At 37.7% G+C, this 21586-nt stretch overlaps 1 protein-coding gene across 6 annotated transcripts in view; it reads right to left on the reverse strand.

Annotated features, from left to right (window-relative positions):
- LOC136832509 (uncharacterized) overlaps positions 1–19224 on the reverse strand; it is a 52485-nt gene extending 33261 nt beyond the window's left edge. For 2 of the 6 annotated variants that reach the window (XM_067093421.1, XM_067093422.1), the window contains exons 1-2: positions 11162–11318; positions 2859–3945 (exon numbers count right to left, since the gene is read on the reverse strand). In XM_067093421.1, coding sequence (XP_066949522.1) covers positions 2859–3124 — 266 coding nt within the window. In that variant the 5' untranslated portion in view covers positions 3125–3945; positions 11162–11318. Of the gene's footprint in view, positions 1–2858; positions 3949–9134; positions 9318–11161; positions 11319–19088 lie in introns of those variants that run through there. The other 4 variants (XM_067093418.1, XM_067093419.1, XM_067093423.1 and 1 more) reach the window with 4 other exon arrangements.
- Between the last annotated feature and the right edge of the window lie 2362 nt (positions 19225–21586).

The raw sequence follows: 21586 nt of genomic DNA on the forward strand, positions 1-21586 counted from the left end.
CTTGGTGAGGCTAATGATCATCATCACACTCTACTACAAATGGCAAAAAAATAAATAATAAATAAAATAAATTAAAAAAAAGAGCAAAGTAAATTAAGAGCCGATCATATTAGTATTATTCTATGATGGATTGTGGGCGTCACTATTCAAGTTTAAGTTATTTAATTAAAGGCCTCATCGGCGGCTCTCTCTTGAGTCTCGAGAAAGAAAGGCGTCTAGTTTAGCATTCTCTATGGCTAAGATTTTTTTTTTTAGACGAGCATAACTGGAATGAGGTATAACAGTTGTAAACATGGCTATATAATGATAACAATGTAAGACTGTAGCATTCATGATACTAATACTATAATAATAATAATAATGCTAATAATAATGATGATATAAAAGAAATGCCTTTACTTTGTACAATAGCTTTAGGCAGGTATGCTTTGTGTTTCTAAGATAATGGAGAATGGAGAATGGAGCAGGGAGGGGGCAGAGGGAGAGGAGGTGGAAGGGGGGGAGGGGGGAAGTCAGGGTGTGCTTACACGATGATATGAAGACATCTCACACATACAGAAAGAAACAACTGAGAGAGAGAGAGAGAGAAAGAGAAAGAGAGGCAGAAAGAGAAAGAGAAACAGAGACAGAAAGAGAAAAAGAGACAGAAAGAGAAAGCGAAACAGAGGCAGAAAGAGAAAGAGAAAGAGAAACAGAGACAAAGAGAAAAAGAAAGAGAAACAGAGACAGAAAGAGAAAGAGAAACAGACAAAGAGAAAAAGAAAGAGAAACAGAGACAGAAAGAGAAAAGAAAACAGACAGAGAGAAAGAGATGAAAGTACATTGTAAGAGAGAGACAACATGGATTACTAAAAACAGGAAGAAAACTGAGAATGAAAGAAGCAAAAAGGCTGAAGACGAAGATGAATGGCGTTCATACGAACTAAAAAAAAAAAAAAAAAAAAAAAAAACAAAAAAAAGAAAAAAGAAACGGAAGCACATGCGGTCAAGGGGACTGGGAAAGCGTGCTATGAGTCACTACTGTTCAGGCGGACCTTGATTAATCTCATTTTTTTAAAAAGAATCTTTAAATCTTTAACTGTTTTTTTTCTCTATGGAGGAATGAAAATGCTTCACAAACCATACCTGTCTCTCTCTCTCTATGATTTTGGTTGACTTTTGCCCCCTTTTTTCTGGCGTTTTAATCCCTCTTGCCTTTCTTTCGATGGTGAATGCATGAACTCGTATGCCTAACACTGGAAAAACATCAACAGACAATATTTCACTGTGAAGCAGAATTAAAAAAAAAAAAAAGTCGGTTTCTTGAATCGACTCGATCTACTCATCTCAGGGCCACTTTTGTAACTTTTAGGGAGCACGAAAGGGCTGATTTAAGACGATCGTCATTTGTTTTGCTGCGGTTCTAAAAACTAGATGTTGTAAACACACACAGAGAAGCACTGACAAATCCTAATTTCTTTTTTTTTTTTATCACTAGGGTGCTCATTTGAGAAGGAAAGAAGTTCACAACTAAACACTGCGCACAGGCGGAAGTGAGGAAGCCATCAGTATCACACACAGAGAGTACTACTGCTTGCTATTTGCCTAAAGATAACAGTTAGCACAATGACCGACATGCTCACTGATTCTAGTGCCTGTCAACGCAAGAAGATTCGCAACTCATAAAGTAATCTTCAACTGCTCATACATTCGGTGTCTGGTTGTCACTCTGCTACAGAATAAACACACGCCTCATCCAGCTCAGTCACCTCCAGTCCAGCGTTTACGTAATTTATAAATACCACCTACAAACTCACACACACACACACACTAAATTCTGGTTGTTACCTGAGGCAAGGTCCGCCCCTTAGAGGGAGAGACAGAGTGCCAATTTGAACCTCATACAAAAGTTCTGTAAGGCAGAAAACAGGCGACACCGCATTAGATTCGGACGAATCACAAGACAAATGATTCTGTTTTCTTCTTATCTTACTGGTGTACTTATAAAAAAAAAACACATCCTTCTATTCATGAATTTTTCTTTTCATAAAGGGTCAAGTTTTTATCTGTCCCAGCAAAACAAATGACTAAATCATTGGTAACTTTAAATAGAGAAATATACTGCTAGACTATCAACATCTGGGCATAAGTGTTCATTCATAACAGTAGCATTAAGGAGCAACAGTAAAGGGTTCATTTTCTAACATGTTGAAATGATGAATATATATATATAATAACAACAGATTGAAACAACAAAAGAAAAAGTTTAAACGTCAAGAGAACATTTAGGGTCAAAGAGTTCCCTTCCTGATGGAGAGTGTTTGATTGGATTTCGATATCAAATATAGCTATTCCTTCTTAATCAAACGAGACTGGCTCTTGGATAATGAAGTACCAATGACAACAAAAAAAATAAAACAGTGATAGCCGTGAAGGTGTGTTTCAACTGATAAGAAAAAACAGAGCACCACCACCACCATATTGTTCACATGTGCATTTTTTTTTTTTTACAAAGAGGAGGGCTGGAGAGGAGGAGGGGGGGCGTGGGGAGAGGAGAAGCGAAAGGAGGAGGAAACAGAAGGGGGGAGGGGGGAAATAAAGCAATAAAGCGAGGAGGAAGGAGAGCCATCAAAGGGAAGGGTAGAGATCATGAATAAGTGAGACAGGGTTATAGAAGGATCTGCGAGTAAACTAGATCACGAGACAGAGGGAGATGGAGATAAGAGAGAGACAGCGAGAGGATGGGATAACGCAGAGGAAGAGAGGCGAGGGAGGGAAAGGGAGGGGGAGAGAGAGGGAGAGAAAGAGAGCAGGGCCACAGGTGTAGGATCAAAAAGGTGTCATAGGCAAACCCTCTTTGTCACGAAGAGATGACTTACCCTTTGTCGTCAGGCTCTCCCATGATCTTGTTCATCCCGGCGTTGATGGTCTTCCCGATCGACCTCAGCGAGTAGTTGGAAGCCTCCTTGGACGCCTTGGCCGAGCTGACCTCTTGCGGGGCGTCCGCCTCCGCCTCCGGCTTCCTCATGCCCACGTAGGTGAAGAGGAGGTACAGGATGGAGACCAGGAAGCACCCCCACGGGATGACGATGGCGTAGATCAAATCCTGCTTGATGCCCTCGATGTCCAGCTCGGTTATCACCATGACGCGCTGCTGCTTGGAGTAATAACAGGGGAAGGTCCTGCCTGGGGTGCTGTAATTCCTATTGAATTCGGTGCAGTTGACTTTGGGCGGGTATCCACAACCTTTCACATTGGGGTAGAGCTGGGCACCCAGGATGTCCCAGGTGATGCCATCTATGAGCTCTGGGTCGGTGTAGTTCGTGGCCGCGAGCTCCCCGCCCGGGTCGCGCTTGTAGTTGACGTAAATGTGGGAGCATTTGAATATCTCCTTGGTGCAGCCCTCGCGGCACGACGACCAAGAGCAGTTGCTGAGGCCAGTGCGGACTTCAGAGTTCCTGGTGACGCAGGTCACCGGGTCTGGGTCGAATTCGGCGAAAAGGGTCGAAAAGGCGGGGTCAATGACGAAGGGGACAAGGAAGAGGAAGGCGAACGAACTAAAGCTAGCAACGAGAGTGAAAAGGGCGGTCAAGTAAAACCGAACAGTATCTCTGAATCTGGTCTTCTTTTTCGGCGGGTCTTTGCCCGCATTTTCGGGGGTCGGCGACTCAATTTTGCCGGTTTTAGTAGTATATTTTTACAGGCGAAAGTTATGTCCTGAAGCACCTCTGGACCGGCCCACTCGCTATGCAAATGTCAACGGAAATTGTCTCTCCACGAAGACCTGAACAGCGCCTTTACGCCAGGGATTCTGTCGAGTACCTTCTTCCGAGGGTGCTGACGACGCTATGGAGGGTACGAGTGGGAGGGCAATTGTCAAGGGCTTTCTTTCCTCCTGCCCAGCTCACAAATGCCCTCCACCCCCCTTCACTTGTGTATCATGACATCAACCCAGTTATTGGTCACCTGCTGACAGAAAAGTGGTCATGAGTGACATCAGAACCGAATTAGGCTTCTCAGGGATTCTCATTAGAAAGAAAATTAGCTGAAGTAAGTCCATTATTGAGAGTATATAATACACCATAAACCAACCATGTTAACCATAAAAGTCATAAGGATAAAGACATTTAAAAAGATAAATATGTTAGAATTAAGGAATTTCAAGGTAATAATTTAAAACATTCATATTTCTGATGATGAGAATTACACCTTGCAAACAAAACACAGTATCAGTTTCTTCCCAGTGCTGAAAGTAACGAAAAAAGCCAGTGTACATAAACGCTTGGCAGTACCGGAGAAGATCTAGAAGAAACATTCGCTCAAGTGATCATTCTTTTCATAGTTTTGAACAACAGACACTTACTCCATTTGGTTAAAGCATGAAGACAACAATAGACGGCTGGAAACAATAAAATATTAGATGAAAATAAAACACAAGACTGCTAAACATAGAACAAAAGACAATCGGAAACTGAACAATAAGACAGCTGCCGACAGAACAAAAGACGACTGGAGACAGAACAACAAAAACTGGAAACAAAACAAAAGACAGTTGCAAGCTGAAAAACAAACAGCTGCTAGCAGAACAACTGAATTAAAAAAAAAGACTGAAATAAAACAAGGCACCTGGAGTTAGCATGGCATATAGCTTAAAAAAAAAAAAAAAAAGACACATGAAAACTGAACAACGGACGTCTGGATAAAGAACAACAACCTCTTGGATTTGGAACAACAAACAGCTGGAAAGCGAACCAAATTCAGGAGACTGAGGAACAAAGCGCTGACGGTAGGAAAAAATACACCTGGTAATAGGACAAAATGAAGGTGGGAGCCAAACATATGATAGCTGATAACAGAACAGCAGAGAACTGGAAACAGACAGCGGGGAATAGAACAAAGACAAGTGCAACAACAAGAGGCAGCTGGGAACAGAACAACAAACAGCAAACGATAGAGAAAATGGTAAGTGAAAATCAATCAGAATGAAACTGGCAATAGAACAACATATACGTTATATATATATATATATATATATATATATATATATATATATATATATATATATATATATATATATATATATATATATATATATATATATATATATATATATATATAATGAACACAACTACAAGTAACCAGGTTTCTCTTCCAGTTTAGTTCTCTAGCACGCGTAACTCGATCATATTTCCAATTCAAATGACCTCACATTATCTCGTACAATAAAAACCTGACCACTTTTCAAGATTCTCTATACTAGCTGCTCGCACGTTATTGACTGTATTTCAAGGTCGTATAAATGATTCAAAGGCACTTGAATCCGACGCATATATCCAGTGAAGTTGGTTGCAGTGATTTTCAATTTTCTATTTTATAATTATTTTTAAAAAATGGGATTAAATCTATTCCTCCTCTACAATTAACAAAATGGTTGTTCTTTTGATGCATATTATTTTTCTTTATTAAGTCTTCCTAGGGGATTTGATCTCTCTTGCAACAAAAGCAACAGCAGCAACAATAATAATAATAAATAAATATAACATTATTTTTGTTTGTATAAGTTATTCCTGGTGAAAAGTGTAATGATGTTACCGTAGATTTTTAATATATTCAAAGTTAGTTCGTCGAAATGTGAAACCAAGTTCTAAAGCGAATATTAACATTCATGTCCCAAAACCAGTCATTTGCTAACACTAATACTAATAGAAATACAAATATTGATAACAGGTAATGACGACCTATGCAAGAACAAACAGGGCCAATGCTCACGGGTCTTAGTCGTAGCAGCGTTGATTTAAGCGTTCACATACGTTGTAGAATATAGCTAATCGATAGAGGCGCACGTACAACAACGGTGTTCACTGGTACTACAGCATAGCGATAGCAATGCCACTATCGCTGTACGATGAACAGCGAATTTCCGAACGAATAAAAGGTACTGAACCATTAAAGCATACGAATATTTGTTCTTTCGCTCGAGGGAAAGGTCGCGGAGCAAAACACAAGTAATGAATGTAGAAAACTATAGGGTATTACTGTTCGGAGAAGTGTATTCAAATGGTCTGTTGACTGGGTGTATACGGTGACGTAAGATGTGATAAGAATTAAGGCACGGTCCTTGGAAAAGCGTTCTTGGAATCATGAACCTTCCAGGCACTAGCCGAGTGACATGTCGACAAGAATATGACGTGACTTATGGATTTTATTAGCGTCACAGGGTGCAAGGCTTCACGCTTACTAAAGAAAAGTTACTTTCCTTTAGAACGGAGTAGAATACAGTTGTTGGATCACGCAATGAATGGGAAATGAATCTTGATAATTGGGAATTTAATAAAGCTATGAAAACCCTTACATGCCAAAAGGGTGTAAAATCAATCGTATATATAACTTATCCTTATTTGTTTATGAGTGGTTTGGTACGCATCAAGGTACCTACTCAAGCTCAAATTAAGGTAATCCATTTCAACTGCATCATTCTAAAACCAAACTTTTGAGAAACGGAAGGAGTCACTGTTAAAACAGTCACTTCTAGAATGTCCTATTCTCTCAGAGAAGTTTCAGCTTGCGGTTACTGGAGGCCAAATATGAAAATATTATTTCAAAGCAAAAATAACAAAGAGAACTCATCCCAGTTGCCTTCTGAAGCACAGAAATTGAGGGGCAGGCAACGATAATTGGCCGTAGGTGTTTATCTGTAAATGAAATGCTTCAGCATTCAAGTAACTTATTCATTTGGCATTAAGATTTGAAATTTATTTGTATATATAAACCAAATATCAATGAGGCAGTTTATTTTCGACAAAGGTAGTGGCACTTATTAACACCAAGGAACGAGCTGAAATATAAAATGCATATTAATAAGAAAATTTTAAACAGACAGTCTTTTGAAAAGAATAAAGTATTCGTTAAGAATAATAATTGAGAGAGAAGGACAACCCTTGAAAGAATAACTCAACAAGTTCAACTAATAACAGCAGCCTGAAAAAGAATCTATGGATATATAAGGAAAGGTTATCATAGCAGAGATAAAATCACATGAGAATAACTATAAGATATTTAAAGATTCTGCAACAGCAAGATAATTCTCAGTCTCAGGAACTGTCTGCCAATTGCCTTGCTGATTTGTGGCCCTGTACCAGACATAAGAATTATACGTCGAAGATGAATTGCAAATATGAGATTACATCAGTCATTTAATTGATTCTTTTTCCACTCACGATTATTAGCGACAAAATACTGAAGACCTGGCAGACCAGGTCAAACATAAAAGATTCGGATCCACTCAAACTCCGAGATAAGATACATTCTGACTCTAGGGGGTTAAAGTAAAGCAACTTTTCCACGAGTAAGATCCGCTTAATGCACATTTTTAGCAAAGTTATCGTAAGACTGAGGAGTAACTGGGAAACCAGATGTTCACTTTATAAGTACGTATCTGGGTTTTAACAAGTGTTCCAATTTTCACTGAATGATAATTAATGCAGGTACGCAACGGAAAAGGAAAACAATATGCATTCTACATGACGTGAAAAATTAGGAATGCATTTTTTGTTTAATTATTCCTCTGAATGAAAGAACAACTTGGAATCCATTCTCAAAGGTTTAATATAAAATTATATCAAAAGAACAAATTCCAATCTCAAAGGCAAACCCGATAGCTGGTCTCTAATTGTATACTAATATATCAATTGTGATAATCTTATAAAAAAACAAAACTCTTTAAAGATTTTAGCCTTTTCAGTCAGCCATGTAACATAAATCTATGTACAAGAGTGACAGAAGCCAGAGAGGTTTTTATTTTTTGTTCTCAATACATAACATACACCTTTGATTCAGATACTTAGGTTATTAAGGTGACAATAAAGTCTACTTTTGCTGAACATTTTCTTTTAACCCCCTAACGAGTATCGGACCTCTTTCCATTGGAACCAACAAGATTCACCCTTCCTGTTCTTTTAACAATTTTGGTAATCAAGTTATTTGAAGGTTGCCTTGGGGATACTGCGCAGATAAAATCACTAAAGGTGCCTCTTCGATGTCGTCATTTCTCTTCTACTTCAAGTTTACTAATAAGCCAGATGAGGCCTTACATGAAGGACTGCTTCCAAATTTAGGAGTCTTTATTTCTCATCTAGCAAGGAAAACCAATTAATAAATGACCTTTGGCCTATTTTTCTTAGATCTCTATTCGCTCTGGGGTGAAATAACCTCAGGCCACTGTTCTTCCGTGATAAACACCCAAAAACTATGTGATATACATAACTATTCTGAGTTGTTTTGCAGGTACTTTGTCCATTTCAGTGGCATTAAGACGCGTTCTTATTTCACCATTTGTTGAAAAGATTTGTCGAGTGATTCTGTGAAGACAGGCTTCAACAGATGAAGGTCGGTCGCTGGACGAGTCTCTGCTGTTATAAATACGGAAACTAGAAGGAATAAACAAAACACATACACACAAAAAATAAGAGGAAGAGAAGCACCAAAAAGTGAAAGTCCATCACTTCCCGATTAGCAGAAAAAGAGTCCAGGTGGTTGCCAGTATACAAACCGATTCAATAACGTTTGATGCGGATACACAAAGTTCTCTGTTAAAAGCACAGCCCCAAGCTATTGACACTTCTTCGTACAAGACGCACCCGTGCAATTTATCGTCAGTGCAAAGTAGAATTTAATCGACCGCAGAAAGGCTTCCATTTCCTTGGGCACTCGACATACTTCACGTCGATCCATAAGTTCGTAATTTGATTTTACTGCTGCAGTGTGACAGTTATAGAGAGGTGCACTGGCCTCAGAGCAAGAGGCAGGCTGATGGAGGTTTATAAGAAGAAATTTGTATGTTCAAGGAGCTTTTCAAAGATTTATTTAATACTTGCAGAAAAGGAAGTGAGGGCATATGGTGATAATCTGAGATACAGCACAGGAACTATGATTGTTTGCAAAAACTTTAGGTTCCTCAAATAAAGAGAAAACAGAACGTGAACATAAAGAAAATGAGTCAAGAATCGATGATGGGCAATAAATAAACAGATAAATAAAGATAAATAAATAAAAAAGAATGCATAAAGAATTGGGGGAGTCTCTCAGTAGTCCATGAAGAGGTCAAGTAGCTTCCCTAGTATAGCAAGACAATGTTTAAAACTAATTTAGCTACTTACTAATAATTAAGATGACGTTGCTGTTATCATGATAAAAAAAGTCAATTTAAAGTTTTTATTTTCACTTGCACTGAATTAACTGTCTTCACGTATGCTGCTATCCTTTATTCAAGGATAAGGACAACGATAACATGCTTGAGTCAAAGCAAGTTGATCCTTGTTTGAAAATGGAGTCAGTATGAATAAACCTGGAAACAAACAAATTCAATAATTACATAATTAGTGGGGAAGATGATAAAAAAGAAACAGACGTTATTTTAATAGAAATACGATGAAACTGAATATATATATATATATATATATATATATATATATATATATATATATATATATATATATATATACATACATATATATGTATTATATACATACATATATATATATATATACACACACACACACACACACACACACATATATATATATATATATATATATATATATATATATATATATATATATATATATATATATATATATATATATATAAGAGACGTATGTCTATCTATATAATTAATTACACGCTTAGTACTAATACGTATATAAACATCCTTTCAAATATCAAGTCGCAAATAACCCATCAAAATCGATTACATTTTACATTATGATTAAATGGCATCCCAAGGGGATTATATCAGACATGGCGCATCTACTCGAACCAAGTGATAAGGACACTAACATTCAGCTATCAAGAGAGATATGAACCGATCTAGACTCTGTACTATTAGAATTTATAAAAAATATCATGAGTAACACTGACAAAGCACGAGGCACGTACACCCACGTGTTACAAACACAGCACACTTATATAGTGGGATATGCGTATTGGATTCGACATTAATTTTTGTCTCTTGACAGCAGATTGGATAATGTCACTGTCATTCACATATCTACGTGAGAAGGCATATGTTAGAATCCTGGTCTTGGTAGCTGTGCTTAAATAAAGTTCCCTTTGTGTGGAAGTTGTCCCTAAGGTAGGATTATGAATTCACTGGTTATTTGTGGCTTAACATTTGGAAGTAAACAAAAAATATAAAATGAATTAATTCGTTATTTGTGGCTTAACATTTGGAAGTAAAAAATATATATAAAATTATGAATTAATTGGTTATTTGTGGCTTAACGTTTGGCACTAAATATATATGTATATATATAAAATTATGAATTAATTATTTGTGGTTTAACAGTTGGAAGCAAAAAATATATATAAAATTATGAATTAACTGGTTATTTGTGGCTTAACATCTGAAAGCAAAAAAATTATTATATATAAATATGCACCTTACAAAACGTATTACGATAAGCATAAAAATGTCTACACATACACGCTTGTTTGGGTGACACAACGAATTTACCAGTCCTTCCCTTGTACTCGTATTACCTTAATCATCCAACACCTATTGCATGCTCCAAAATGGCTTTCAATCAATTGCGGCTAAATGTTAAAGGCACAACCTAGGACGCTTATGTCCTGTCAATGAAATTAGGAGCACTGGCCAACTACTGACGCATTACCATATTGAAAAAGATATTTTTGGACAAGGTTCGAACGTCAGTAACATTCAAAAATTCACGATCGATTCTGGGGGACACAAATACTGCTTGATATCTCTCCGTTCGTTTACGCGAAGGCACCTTTATACGAAAACATATGACTAACAATGCATTTTCTGCTTTCACCACCACTTCGGCCCTCCAAGCAATACTCGGCTAGATTTTTGACCGGGGCCTTCGCCGCGAAAATCGTCACACCGCTCTGGCCATCGCCACGCAGCCAAATTCTCACCACTGCAAAGAATGACCGCGACTGAAAGGGCGGCCCGATCCCGCGAGATCGAGCACGCAGGAGGCAGACGATAAGCCACACCACATTCCACGGTATGCGCAACGGAACTCGTCCACTTTCGGAACCGCCGCCTTTTCCAGCCATGCACATTGATTTCCACTCGAAGAAACGCAACCGGACCCCTCTGTGTCACCTCAGGTTTGCCAAACGTCACATTTCGCCCAGGTCACCTCCGACTTACCGTCTGAAATCAGATTGGAAATCTGCTTCGAAGGGAAGGTCCAGGACAATACAGCCTCTCGTCTACCCGGTGCGCGAACCTATACGATGAAGTCTGCGTCGTCACTTACAGCAGCAGCAGCACGCCTCCACCTCCCCCCCCTAGTCGGTTCCAGGGACTCCCTCCCCCCAACTCCCACCGCCAGGGGCCCCTCTTGACGCCGCCCCTCTAACTCGGGCCAGCAGCAGCAGCAGCAGCTCTGACTCACCGCAGGACGGGACACGTAGGCTAGTGGTCCAATATTTCACTGGCTTTCGGATGCAGTCATTTCAAACCTTTATCGTCGTCGCTTCTTCTTTCCTGACGCCTTCCAGTTATTACCAGAACGACGAGAATTCTGGAAATGTTTCCCTCAACTGCGTTTTTCAAATTTTGCTTATCTCTTTTTTATATGTTACATATCTATATGAAAGTTATTTTCATATTAATATTTTTTGCAGGTAGATCAATTAACATCCCCATCAGGTTTTTATCTTTAGTGACAATTCATTATCGAATTAAAATGCTTCGAGGTGCACAGAAATGACTTATCAAAGTAGAAGACGGATTAGGGACACACTTTCCAGAAATTTCCGGGACTATCGATTGGCACAGGCAGTGCCAACCGACATGGCGGCCGGATCGAAGATCGGCGGGAGGCGGGAAGGTCATAATAGCGCATGAGCCTTTGCCATTCTTTCTCGTTCTTGGACGAATGACGACCATGACGGCGGGACATTCGCTCGTGCCAATACTTCTTTTCTTATCTATTGATCATTCGACACAAGCACCAAGGGAGGGAGCGAGCGGGGGCGGAGGGGGAAGGCAAACGATCGACTCATATATCTGCGAGTCTCGGCCACGCCAAATTTCACGTCCCATCTCTTTTCCAGGGAGTGGTGACGTCATGTCTTCCAACACCAACAAACAACAGGTTGGAAACTCATTCAGCGGTGGCTTCCTTACACTTTTTGGGGGGGGTGCACGCAACGTGGGAATAGTGGTGCAAAGCGTGCCTCCATTTCTGCTTGCAATTCAGGAACTCAGAGGACGGGAAATTTCCAAACGGGGTTCTCCCAAAACAAAGAAGAGAGTTCGGTGATAAATGGTCATGCTGCCTGAAGAGAATACGCTCAAATAAATATATAAACTGCGCGCTCACGACTAGTCGTTAAATCTTATGTTTATTAATGACTAGAGTATATGGTCGCTCGTTTACTCTATCTGATATTCAACGATGTGTCAACAGGTACAACAGGTACTCTCTCTCTCTACTGCCTTTAATAACTTCACGGAATTGCTGATGTGGTCCTCTCTCTCTCTCTCTCTGCTCTTTTCCTAGCATTTTTCACTTTCAAACAACAATTGACCTATAAGAATCTCTTTTTCTCTCGCGTAATGAATACAATACACGTTTACATAAACAATATTTACATACGAGAACATACCCTACACACTTTCATGCGTATGCAATATATTTCCCCTATTACCCCTAGGGGTTGCTTCAGTGAATGGGGGCGTTGACCTCCCAGCCACTCTTGAGCTCATGCAAATAACCTTTCCCTGACCTTATCATCCCTTTATCTGGGTCGTCCTTTGCTTAAAATTCCACCACACTTATGCAACAGTGCATTCTCGTTTCACACACCGAACAACAAGAGTTCAATCTCACGTAGAGGAAATGGCATGGGCCGGATTTATGCAGACCCATTGTACACCCGGTGGTTAGTCAACTGTGGTGGGCTGTTGCTGGAGTGGTAAAGGGTGTAAGAGGGCTAGCAACTTCATCCTAAAGGGGTTGCCTATATCCAGTAGATTATGCCCCTCTGAAGCACACCTATGAGGGAAGAAATCAATGTTTGTTATATATATATATATATATATATATATATATATACACATATATATATATGTATGTGTGATAATATATATATATATATATATATATATATATATATATATAATATATATATATATATATATATATATATATATATATATATATATATATATATATATATATATATATATTGTATGTATATCATTGGACTGATGAGCATTGACAGAGCATATGTCGAGTAAGAAAAACGAAGTGAAAAATGTACAAAACAGAAGTGACAAAAAGGTTAGTGCAGTTATAATACGGATCAGAGTGTGTTGAATGGTACGGTCACGTTTAAAGAATGGAAGTCGATGCGTTGGCGAAAAGAACGCCCAATTCAGAAGTGAATGGAGCGAGGAGGAGAGGAATATCAGGAAAGCATTAGACAGCGGGAGTGAAAGAGGCCCTGGAAGGAAGGGTCTTAACACCCAGGAAATGCAAGAATGCGCGAGCAAGACAGAAGTAGCTAGCAATGAAACAAAATTTAAGAGAATGCTCTGAGCCGAGATGGCTAATTACCAAAGAAGAACAAATCTCAAGAAATAAGTCTATTACAGTTCTGAAGTGACTGTAGCACAGACGAACTTGCAGTAAACAGCGGATGCTAGTGACGTACGCGATTAGTAAACTCGAAAATGCCAATCCCAAAGTATGCTAAAGAAGGGTTTCCACACCTAGGTAGTTATACACAATCCACCCCTTAAATAAAACGAAAAGGAGTAACCGTGTCCAGATAGTCGAGACCTTTAGGCAAAACGTAATTCTGACCTCGTGAGAGTAACAAGAATGCAGGGGGAGAAAATATGGTGATTAATGTCCTGTGGCAAGGGTCATCTGCTGTCCTTTACTTGAATCACTCTGATTCTACACTTGTTGCTCCTTGAGCAGCCTATTCAGTAAATTGGGCTTATGGAAACAGGTTCTTGACCTAATGAGCAGCTCTGTAAAGAGAAAAATCTACACAATCCACGGCAATATTACAAGATAAGGCTCAGTAAAAGTGACGCTGGGATCTCCTAGACTTACAAAATTACCTTCATTCAGATTTACTCACTGAAAAATCATTAACCAAATTATTGTCATTAAAGACGATTGGCACATCAGTTATACCCATCCAAGATCATGCAGCAAATGCTAATCTTTCGCATCTAATACACCATTTAACTCTTTTGTAAAGAAAACCGTAGGAGTTTGTAGGAACTTGTTACAAAAAGAAGATGAAACCAGACCGGTCCTTAGGATACAAGAGGGGAAAAAATTATATATCGAAAAATCTCATGTTCATGCCACCAGAAATGGCAATGTAAGCAACCAAGGCTGCAACAATATCCCTCAATTAAGATGTGATTGCATGGATTGCATTAACGCCCAATGAGCAGAGTGCCATTGAAAGAGAAAGTTAAAAACTCATGACACGTGAGTGTCACGTGTTCAAGGGAAGCTCCTAATTTCTCCTTACCCTGGGCGCATGACCCGTGATGAAACTGAGTGCCCTGGGGAAAGTTTTGATCTCCTGAGTGTATATACAAATGAAAGATGGAGTAAAGAGTAATATTCCACTAATAAGGACCAGAACGTGACCTTGGACGCCAGAATATTTCCATTTCAGTCAAATTTTCGTCGAAATACAAGTGCAGGAATCATCTGCTTAATCCAGGTTTATTGGCCGCCTCCATGATGACTTTTTCAAGGGTTTTCTGACGGTTGAAGGAGGATGATGAACAGCAGGAACAGAAAGCAGAGGAGGAGGAGGAGGAGGAGGAGGAGGAGGAGGAGGAGGGAGGAGGAGGAGGAGGAGGAGGAGGACATGAGGTTTAGGAGGACGGGTGAGCCGCCCTCGAGATGGAGAGTTTGAAGACGAGGTGAGAGTGGACGCCGGGTGAGAGTGAGATCCAGAAGAGGTTCTGAAGAGAGGGTTGAGTGATTGACGACCGGGGGTTTTTGGGGGGTTCGAAGGGCCACCGAGTGAAGGAAGACATAAGGGAGGATTAGAGAAGATACTGACGATAGCAAGTGCTATTATGTCGGGTCTTCTCCACTTTATTCCTCCTGTCATTCTGTCGACGCCCTTCGGCCTAGCAAGACGTCGACGAAAGTGGAGCCAGAGTTTGTTTTTTTATTGACAAATCTCCATTACCCAGCTCGTCCATTTACTGATGACAAAGTGCACGAGATAAGTGACAAAAGAAGATCGGTGCCTTGATTTCTCGAGTGGTTTTAAAAATGTAAACTTTCGTGTTGGCTGTGATTGTTTACTGCTCTCTTCTGGCTCCCTGGCATCAGGTAAATCCATTTTTTAAAAGTTTTAGTCTCCTTTGAAGGACATCGTACGTTTAGAAAGGCAAAACAGTCGTTAATAATTTCACATTTGTGCGATTTGGTTACTAAATCTTCTTTGAATTCTTGGTAAAAAAAAAAAAAAAAAGTCTCTTGAAGAACTTATCTTTGATCTTAGACTTTGGCCCAGTATGTCATGGGCGAATTTTTACCAGGTCGTTGTACATTTAATGCAAAAGTAATGTCTGTTATGTAACACGAACACAGACAAACACAGACAGACCCACACACACACACACACACACACACACATATATATATATATATATATATATATATATATATATATATATATATATATATATATATATAATGTATGTATGCATGTGTTTATATATATGTACTGCAAGTATGTTAAATTCTTTTATATATATATATATATATATATATATATATATATATATATATATATATATATATATATATATATATATATATGTACTGTATGTACGTTACATTCTTATAAAGTACGACTTCCCATCATCCATCCAGCACCTCTTGACGATTAACAAGTATTTCCAATACATCACTAAATAGCTTTAAAACACATACCAAAACATTAAACAGGACGTTTGTTTGCGATGAGACTGTGTAAAGTATAGCGAAGCACTGTAAGCCTTCAAGCAGCTAGGAAAGTTTTATTGACAATATTTTACAAATAGAGAACTTGTGATATTTGGGTGCCATAAATACCTACTGTATATGTCATGCTGTCCATGATTACTGCGAATTAAGACATGTGCAATAAGTAGGCATTGAGTTTTTGGAAAATGTTTCTTTACTGATAATGTTGTGAAAAAGTACAGAGAATGCAGCCTTTTGGAAAGAAAGAGCTGATGAAGTTACCTTTATTTTGAAAGCTACACGAAAAGGATGACCAATCAGAGTAACATTTTCTAGTGATCTAGTGAATAAACTTATACCTAAACTATATTTCTTTTATCATTTCTCCAAACTTCCGATTAATCACCAATGTTAAGGATGTCATTTTTATTTTAAAGTTGGTCAGTTCTACTGTACACACGTATTCGGTGGTAAACAGTATTTCAATATGGTATTCGTCAACAAAAAAACTTTCTTCAGTGATTTACCGAGAGAGAGAGAGAGAGAGAGAGGAAGGTCAGTGTTGCATTTTTTCTTTTGTTATTCGGCAGTTTTCTCGTCGAGAGAATTATCTGATATTGATTAGGCGGAGTTCTCAAGTTCATCGTACTTTAATTGGGAGCAAAACACGAGACTCGGAGTCTGTCGAAACGCTGAGAATGACTCAAAATACAACAATAAAGGATTAGACTGCAGTCTATTCATAATCGGGCTACGAAGGCGTTTGGAATAACATTTGGAAACGCATCGGTTTGTGCACTTTTTTTTCAGTACTAGTGTAACATTAGAATTAAATATTCCTTTATAATTAGATGTTTTAGATGTTATTTCACTGCGCTGGTCTTGCATGTACATAATTTACCGCATAGATCAAGAGAAAAACTAGTATTTTGACGGGAGGTGCCCAGGGGTTGCAGCTTGCTTTGAGGATCGAACATGGAACGTTTGATCACTGAGTAGAAGGGTAATACTCTAAATATATATAATCATATATATCAATTCTGATACTCTAAATATATATAATTAAATATATATTAATTCTGATGCTCTAAATATATATAACTGAATATATACTAATTCTGATGCTCCATATATATATAATTAAATATATATTAAATATATATATTAATTCTGATGCTCTACATATATGTTAATTCTGTTCGGGTAGCAGGAATATTAGGAAATGATAAAATTAAATACATATGAATTAACACGCTAATATATATGAAATAAAATCAGAAATGACTTATTTGCAACGATTCAAAACACAGCTTTAAGTCTTCTACATGAATTCGATTTTCTACGGCCAGTGACCCTGACTACGACTTAACCTTCACGCAATAGTCATGTCAACCAATTAGGACACCGGGGAAACAACTCATGGACACCAAAAATCACACAACGTAGATTTCCCCCTTTAGAATATTAGGTCAAGTGTGATGATGGTGTCTCTTCGACCCTTCTGTTTACAGAGGGCTGCGAGCGTTCATTAAAAACCAACGCTCTGACCAAAACTGGTGTTGATATATGTCTTTTAGACATGTTGATATATGTCTTTTAGACGCTTCTAAATGAAGGAAAGATTAGGTTAAGGACTATAAAAGTGATATAAGGCTAGGGGTAGGAACTTTGAAGCTAGGTCTTAGAATTTAAGGAAATCTATGCTGTGACAATGCAATCGAAGGCAATGAAGAATGGAATATCACTCGCCTCTCTCTCTCTCTCTCTCTCTCTCTCTCTCTCTCTCTCTCTCTCTCTCTCTCTCGGCGCGCTCAGGTTATCCAATCTGTGCCTCTCCCGATAAATCATTATGTAACATTTAGTCCTGAAAGTTCGGCAACTAAGAGGATTACGTTGTATCGACCCATTTCTAAAGTGAAAGTGGCATTAAAAAAAAAAAAAGTTTTTTTTTTTAACACTGCCCCTAAAGTAAGGAAAATCAATAAAATGAAAACAAGAACAACGGGACAAAACAAAATCAAAACAAAAGGTGGATCAAAAAATATATCGACAGGACTCTTAACTTTAGGAACAGATGGTCAAGTTCGGAACTGAATAAAAGAGAATTGACGTCAATTGTGTTTATCAGCTGCGGTAGCTGTTCGTATGGTTGGCAAAACACTGAATAAACGTCCCGCTCAAAACCACCAAAATGGAATTAGTAAAGGACCATGAAGGCTCTAGTAATAACCATAAATGATAAACTGTTAAATGGAAGTTTTATTTAGATTTTATTTATAGATCAAGCAAGGCTGGGTTCTCTCATAATTCACGAGCTATGGAATTTTCATTTTATCTTCAATTTTGTTATATATTCGATATTTAATTATGATGGAAATATCCAAACTTTGTAGCAATTTAAGGTTTCACAGGAATTTTATGATGACCCTGAAAGCATACCAGTCAATGCGCTGACTTCCATTACTGATAAATTCCTAATACAATCCTATCAATCTGATTAAATTACATTTATATATACATACATACATACATATATATATATATATATATATATATATATATATATATATATATATATATATATATATATATGTTATGACCCTATTTATACTCCTCTCACTGAATCTATCCTCTAACAAAGGCCTACTAGAATTAAACACTGAGATACAAAACTAGATTTTATTTGGAAATTTAACGAAAGTAATTCAGCAAAAACTACGGTCGTGAAATGGAGTGACTCACACCCCTGAAATGGAAATCATAACTAGAGGGAATTCTGATTCACAAACAAGCAGATTAATGATTCTAGACCAACCAATACTAGTGACTAACACCCTGGTCATCAAATAGAATAAACAGGTCATCATTATTCTCCACCAAAATAAATGTCATAGAGTATGTAAAGAACACCACTTCCAAAACATTCGTCCTCACAGGACGAACAAAGAATTCCCGTCAAAAGAAACGTATCATATATTAAAACCTGAAATGGTGTTAAAAGAAATCCACATTCGAAACAGAAAAATGCACAATGGAGAAACAAGAGGAATTTCACTGCAACACAAGCGAGGTATTTAAACATAATGTCTGGAAAAGATATAAGTTTTAATGAGTTATCTTACTCACTTCTATGGCGGCAAATGACAGATCTTCACAGTGGCGGTTCTCAAACACTGCACAACGAGCAAATCATAACCTGCCACTAAACGAAGTCCCCTCGCTACTGTCTGTTCCTCTCATAATATACCAGTAGAGAGTGCACACTCACTTATGCACTCACTCTATCACTTCTCCCCGGAAGCGTGACGACACCGGTTCTGTGTTCGAAGGATCAAACTGTATCCATGCACTTGGCCCATGATAAAAAAGCACAAGTGCATGCGTCAGATACCCGCTGTATCTAACCGTTTAAACCTCCAACGTCAACAGAACTGCACTTGCCGGATGTACTTCTGACAGGCCAGTACATAGTTCGTCATAAGACTATATATATACATATACCACAGGTGAAATAATAGAGACAGGTGAAAATAAGAGGGGTGCAGGTCCTGACCGGTGTCGACTTTATTTCCAAGCTGTTGACGTCAATGGCTTGGAAATAAAGTCAAAACAGGTCAGGACCTACACCCGTCTCTTATTTTTCACCTGTGGTAATGTGTGATAAATGAATCACATACAAAAGTGATAAAAGTGATAATAATCATATATATATATATATATATATATATATATATATATATATATATATATATATATATATATATATATATATATATATATACATATACATATACATACAAAGCCGAGTAAAAGTGGCTCACAATGAATACAGACTGAAGATGTGACTGCGTGAAGAAAATATTTCTCGGGTTTTCCTGAGACTGGTGAAAATGAGCGCCAGTATGCCAGTATCACAATTTTAGGGAAAAAGCTTGTAAAACCTCAAAAGATTCTCAACCAACTCTTTACGTTTACGCAAAGTTTAATGACAAATGTTTTTGAGTTCTGGCTCAGCTAAGGGGAGGCGGCTTTCAAAATGGCTCTTTTTCTTTTTTAATAACGATATGTTTGTAGCATAATTTTGTCAAACTACGGTACAGTGGAAAGTCCAAGAAACAGACACCCAGTTAGGTCCATTAAAGGACTTTTTAATGAAACCCTTATGGCAAATTTAATGAGGTTTCACAGACATCAAGAATAGGAAATGATTGTTTCTTTTATGTACATCGGAAACGTATTGTTTCGTGAAATTACACCAGAAAAATAAAAAATGCTTCGAATGTGGTTTGGGTGATGAAAGAATGAGACAGTGTTACGAATAACGTTGTTGATGAATATGATTTTCATGAGTTTTCTCGAAATGAGGAATATAAAATAAGACGGACATAAAATCAAGAACGAAACAGTAGCATCGTCGCACTGAAGGTTTTAAATTTATGCAACTTTTTAATTCTGATGAAACAAAAACTTTAGGAAAAACAGTGGAAATGGATGAATCTACTAAAACAAATGCTGAATCCGTCTGTTCGTTGTACAGTAGACGGACTCTGCACTGTTTATCAATCACTTTATAAAAGCAAAGACCGACTGATTGGTTAGGAGAGTAACTGATATCACTATATGACTCATAGGAAACTTGGATAAGTATTCTATTCATTAGTACATACAAAAACACGCAATACATACATACATACACACACACACACACACACACACACACACACACATATATATATATATATATATATATATATATATATATATATATATATATATATATATATATATATATATATATATATATATATATATACATACACATATATGTGTGTATGTGCGTGATAGTCAGGCGATTTAAAATGAGTGCTAACAGGGTGTTTAATAAGATAGAAAGACTTGGCATGTTAACAATTCTTGAGTTTGTTTGTATCCCACGTCGAAACCATGTAAAATTTAAACAGATTTTTTATCATGCCCATTAAAAGATAAGAAACACACTGTCAGTACTGATTACAGATCATGTAACCGGCATCTTGTAAAACCACTGATCTTGCATTTATAAGACTATGATTTTTATAGCTATGTATTTGAAGATATCAATGTGTGAAGTGTCAATTCCCCCAAAAAATATCTAACTTCCAATATACTTAAAAGTACAATTAAGAAGGACCACAATGTCACAGGCTACATACAGAGGTAACATCTTCTCTATATGTATTTTAAAATAAATATCTGTTAATGATCTCAATCAAAGTCTGCTTTAGAGCAACGTGCGGCTATAAAAATTTGCAACAAAATTCTGTGGCTTTTTGCATGACCTAGAGTCCTAGACTGTTATCAACAGCCTTTATCTGTGTGAAATGCAAAGAATCACTATCCCATTTTGGCAAACTACAATTTAGGTTTTTCATCTTTTGTTTCAGACCAGATCGAAACAGTATGAGGTGCTTTAGGCTGTCGAACGCAAGACTTTAGTGTATATAACATTATATTATTAGACACTAACAACAATATTATATTATTAAATACTAACAACAAAGTGGTAGTAGCAATACTTACAGCAAAAAGTGCAGAATCATCTGGTGTTACGTAATCGCAATATATAAAAATAGTCACTGATCAAA

Source organism: Macrobrachium rosenbergii, chromosome 50 (assembly GCF_040412425.1).
Source record: "Macrobrachium rosenbergii isolate ZJJX-2024 chromosome 50, ASM4041242v1, whole genome shotgun sequence".
Lineage (NCBI taxonomy): Eukaryota > Metazoa > Arthropoda > Malacostraca > Decapoda > Palaemonidae > Macrobrachium > Macrobrachium rosenbergii.